Consider the following 5000-nt stretch of genomic DNA (forward strand, 5'->3'; position numbering starts at 1 on the left):
CCTACAGCTCAGGCCGGGCCGTGCACACACCGACTCACCTGAGAGCAGAAGGCTCGTGGGTTGAACTCCTTGGCGTTGGGGTTGAGGGTGGACTTTCGGACTTGCCTACAATAAACACACGGGGAGAACGAGGCTAAATAATAATCTCTTCCCACAATTAAAGCCCTTGCGCAGCACAACAAATACAGTGAAATAACCATAATTAAACACAACTAAAAACAAACTCAGACCAAGGAAAAATACAGTAATTCAGGGACAGGTTTGAACGGTGGATTTCAGTTTTTACATTACAAATGTTTTTTTTTCTGTTTTTGTCTGAAATTCCCAATCACACCTATTTCTTTAAAAGGTAAGAATACATATTAGTGATTTAAGTGCGTTATAACACAATCAACTTTTGCTCTCTCTATATCATCCCTATTTTTTTCAAACTGTTAGTAACAATTGGGACAAACAGAAAAAAGTTGGAATATGTTGTCGAACATTAGCTACCACTTGCAGTCTTGGTCTAAACGCGGCTACTGGGCGGCCTGTAGCGTAGCGGTTAAGGTAAATGACTGGGACCCGCAAGGTCGGAGGTTCGATCCCAGGTGTAGCCACAATAAGATTTGGCAAGGCCCTTAACCCTGCATTGCTCCAGGGGAAGATTGTCTCCTGCTTAGTCTAATCAACAGTACGTCGCTCTGGATAAGAGCGTCTGACAAATGCCATTAATGTAATGTAATGAAATGAAATGTCTGGTGCTCAAGAAGGGCAATTAAAATGAACTTTATTCCTTTATTCCTTTATTCCTATTCATATGTAGCTCAACAGAAGAGCTCCCCCCCTCCACTCACTCAGGTACCGGGTCTTTCTTCTCCTCCTTGTCATCTTTGCCCTCCATCTTGCCCCCGGAGCCGGGGCTGGAGGTCTGCACCCCCTGAGAGGTCACGTCAGGCCCCCTCTTCTGCTCGGGGGCGGGACAGAGCCCGGAGGAGGAGGAGGAAGGGGAGGAGGAAGAGGCGGGGCTGGCGGGCTTGCTGCTCCCGGCCACTCCCACGGCCGGCAGCAGGGGGGTTGGGTCTTCGCCAACGCCCAGCTCCGCCCCCTTGGTAGCAGACTCCGCCCCCTTGCTGACAGGCTCCGCCCCCTTGGACTTGTCGCCGGCGTCCCGCGGCGGTTTGGTCATCATCTGGTCGAAGGGCGGGTCAGGGGTGGAGCTCGGCTGCAACTGCCAGGGCCAGAAACAGGGCGGCCATTTTAAAACTGCCCCAACGTGACCTCACACACAGGGTCCGGAGGGCAGCCCAGAGACGCAGGTACTCACCCTGAAATCGACACTGAACTTCTTCAGATTGTCTAACTGCTTTCTGTGGTCAGGAGCCATGGATGGGGGGCCTGGAGAGGGGGGGTGATCCATCAAAACATTTTTCTTATACAAACAGGGTTTCAAACAATGTTTCACAACAGACTGAATTCACAGGGAATAAAAGCCAACTAACTCAAACTCCTCGATGCCTCCTAACCTGACTGCCCATTGAAAGAAAACCACCAAAATCTTTCAGACGAGTCGTTAAACCTGACTCACTGCGGTCAGTAAAGATCCCATGGCACTCTCTGCAGAGAGCACTCTCAATCTGGCTCCTGGCTCTCTCAACCAGCCATCCAATCATCCCCTGATTGAATTGGCTTAAATCCACCTCACCTCAATCGGTGTGGTGAGCATTCTGGCACAAAATGGCAGCCGTGTGTCACCCAGGTGGGTGAGGAGAGTTTCCCCCACATCTCTGTAAAGTGCTTAGAGTATCTAGAAAAGCGCTGTATAAATGCAATCATCTATCACCTCAGGATGGCAATTCTTATCTATGGATTCACTTGGAACACTAGCACTTAGCACGTGGAACTGCACTTCCCTCTAGGGTCCTTCAGCGCACCTGTCCCTGGTTATGGTTTTGCACTTTGTTGTATGTCTGGATAAGAGCATCTTCCAAATGCCTGTAATGTAATGTAATGTAATCTATCCATTTCCTCTGCAGCCGCTGCTCATTTGCACCCTCTGCAGGTGAGCCCCGGTAGGGCGGCTCCAGGCGGTTTTGGGCCCACCTTTCCCGCCGGGCCGGCTGACGCTGGGAGACGCCTCGCTGGGTTTGGCGCCGTCCTTCCCGGCCGCGGGCGAGTTCTGCCGGGCCTCCCCAATTCTCGACTCTTTCGCTGTTGGGAGGTAACGACAAAACGGTGAGCAAAGCACCAACACACTGTCCACATCAGCCCAACTAACACTACTCAATACCACCCTGAGCACCAGCCCAACTAACACTGCTCAACACCACCCTGAACACCAGCCCAACTAACAATGCCCAACACCACCCTGAACACCAGCCCAACTAACACTGCTCAACACCACCCTGAGCACCAGCCAAACTAACACTGCTCAACACCACCCTGAACACCAGCCCAACTAACACAGCTCAACACCACCCTGAACACCAGCCCAACTAACAATGCTCAACACCACCCTGAACACCAGCCCAATTAACACTGCTCAACACCACCCTGAACACCAGCCCAACTAACACAGGTCAACACCACCCTGAACACCAGCCCAACTAACACTGCTCAACACCACCCTGAACACCAGCCCAACTAACACTGCTCAACACCACCCTGAACACCAGCCCAACTAACAATGCCCAACACCACCCTGAACACCAGCCCAACTAACACTGCTCAACACCACCCTGAACACCAGCCCAATTAACACTGCTCAACACCACCCTGAACACCAGCCCAACTAACACAGGTCAACACCACCCTGAACACCAGCCCAACTAACACTGCTCAACACCACCCTGAACACCAGCCCAACTAACACTGCTCAACACCACCCTGAACACCAGCCCAACTAACAATGCCCAACACCACCCTGAACACCAGCCCAACTAACACTGCTCAACACCACCCTGAGCACCAGCCCAACTAACACTGTTCAACACCACCCTGAACACCAGCCCAACTAACACAGCTCAACACCACCCTGAACACCAGCCCAACTAACAATGCTCAACACCACCCTGAACACCAGCCCAATTAACACTGCTCAACACCACCCTGAACACCAGCCCAACTAACACAGGTCAACACCACCCTGAACACCAGCCCAACTAACACTGCTCAACACCACCCTGAACACCAGCCCAACTAACACTGCTCAACACCACCCTGAACACCAGCCCAACTAAGACTGTTCAACACCACCCTGAACACCAGCCCAACTAACACTGCTCAACACCACCCTGAACACCAGCCAAAAACTAACACTGCACAACACCACCTTGAACACCAGCCCAACTAACACTGCTCAACACCACTCTGAAAACTAGCACTGTTCAACACAAAAAGCTCCTGAATCTAAGATTTACCAAATTAGCTACTGTATTAGCTGCTACGTATAAGTAGTTACTCTAACCGGGTAACTAGCAGCTTCCTTGATGTACTGCATCTTAGCAATCTTAAAAACATTCTTCAAAGCAAAAGTCATGAATCGAGTATCCAGTAACACCAGAGGATGAAGCTTAAATCCAGCGAAAGGGCGGGGCTCATATTCAGCCAGGGGCAGAGCTTACCTTCAGCTGAGGGGGTCACCGCGCGGTTGGAAGCTGGGCTGGCGGCGGTGGGAGACACGCCAGATGTGGGCGTGGTCACTGGATCGATGGGGGCGGTGCCAGGCTGGGGGGAGGGCATAGAGGCGGGGCCAGTGGGGGTGCCGCCCAGGCTGCTCTGCCGGGGGGAGCGGGGCCTGTGTGCTGCAGGAGACAAAGCACAGGACTCAAACCCGCAACTCTGAGACACACACACATGCACAGACAGACCAGACAGACCAGACAGACCAGACAGACCAGACAGACCAGACAGACCAGACAGACCAGACAGACCAGACAGACCAGACAGACCAGACAGACAAAAAGACACGGACATAGACCGGCAGACAGACACACGCGCACAGACAGACAGACAGACAGACAGACGCACACAGACAGACGCACACAGACAGACGCACACAGACAGACGCACACAGACAGACGCACACAGACAGACGCACACAGACAACGCACACAGACAACGCACAGACAACGCACACAGACAACGCACACAGACAACGCACACAGACAACGCACAGACACAGACAGCACCTGCACTGCTAATAGGTTGGGCTTGGAGCAGGATCACATGACCTAAAAGACCTGGGTCTAATACATAACCGTTTGGGATTCTAGTACTTTTCTGAGCTCGACTGATCTTGCCTGGTGCAACTGAAGAGGACCAGAAGCATCCCTGATGTGCAGGTCTTTCATAGAGCTCTAGTTTCCTCTGTATATTTGGCCAACACACCCTGTTTCACAGTTTAAGTTAATTATGACAAAGGTACAAACTGTTCTCCAATCTCTTCCATAGGTTCCAACACACCAGACAAGCTCAATAAAGCATGGAAAAGTGTTTGTAACCAAAATGTCTGCCCAGGTCTGCTCCAAAACAGTGATTCTCAGACTTTCCAAGGTGATAATTAACTTAATTATATAGCAGATCAGTGTTGATACACCTTGATGGAGAGCAGGCTGATGTTAGCGTTAGGGCTGAGCAATTTAATTTACTTTAATTCAGCAAATGAAAACATTTCACTTAAAACATTATTTGTGATTAACAAACAAATACATTTACACAACACAATGAATTTGGCTGACAAAGTTCCTGATGTACACAAGACTCATTTCTCAGAGCACCGCTGCCACGGTTTCTCTCGGCCGTGGTGTGGGCGGGGCTTACCTCCGCTGACCACAGAAGACCAGGTGCCGCCAGAGGGGCTGCTCCGAGCGGGCGGGGGGGCGGACACGTCTCCCGAGGCATTGTGGGAAATGTAGTCCACACCCGGGGCTCCCCCGCGGCCGGCGGGCAGGCGGTGAGTGCGGGGGGTGCGCTGGGTTTTTGGGGACATCCGGAGGGGTCCTGAGGGGCGAAAGGGGGAG

General features: G+C 51.8%; 1 protein-coding gene across 14 annotated transcripts in view; it reads right to left on the minus strand.

Annotated features, from left to right (window-relative positions):
* atxn2 (ataxin 2) overlaps nucleotides 1–5000 on the minus strand; it is a 36873-nt gene that overhangs the window by 11953 nt on the left and 19920 nt on the right. For all 14 annotated transcript variants that reach the window (XM_061260074.1, XM_061260080.1, XM_061260073.1 and 11 more), the window contains 6 exons: nucleotides 4801–4980; nucleotides 3603–3782; nucleotides 2083–2190; nucleotides 1307–1377; nucleotides 837–1210; nucleotides 39–105 (listed from right to left, as the gene is read on the minus strand). In XM_061260074.1, coding sequence (XP_061116058.1) covers nucleotides 39–105; nucleotides 837–1210; nucleotides 1307–1377; nucleotides 2083–2190; nucleotides 3603–3782; nucleotides 4801–4980 — 980 coding nt within the window. The remainder of the gene's footprint in view (nucleotides 1–38; nucleotides 106–836; nucleotides 1211–1306; nucleotides 1378–2082; nucleotides 2191–3602; nucleotides 3783–4800; nucleotides 4981–5000) is intronic.

The sequence above is a fragment of the Conger conger genome, chromosome 11 (genome assembly GCF_963514075.1).
Source record: "Conger conger chromosome 11, fConCon1.1, whole genome shotgun sequence".
Lineage (NCBI taxonomy): Eukaryota > Metazoa > Chordata > Actinopteri > Anguilliformes > Congridae > Conger > Conger conger.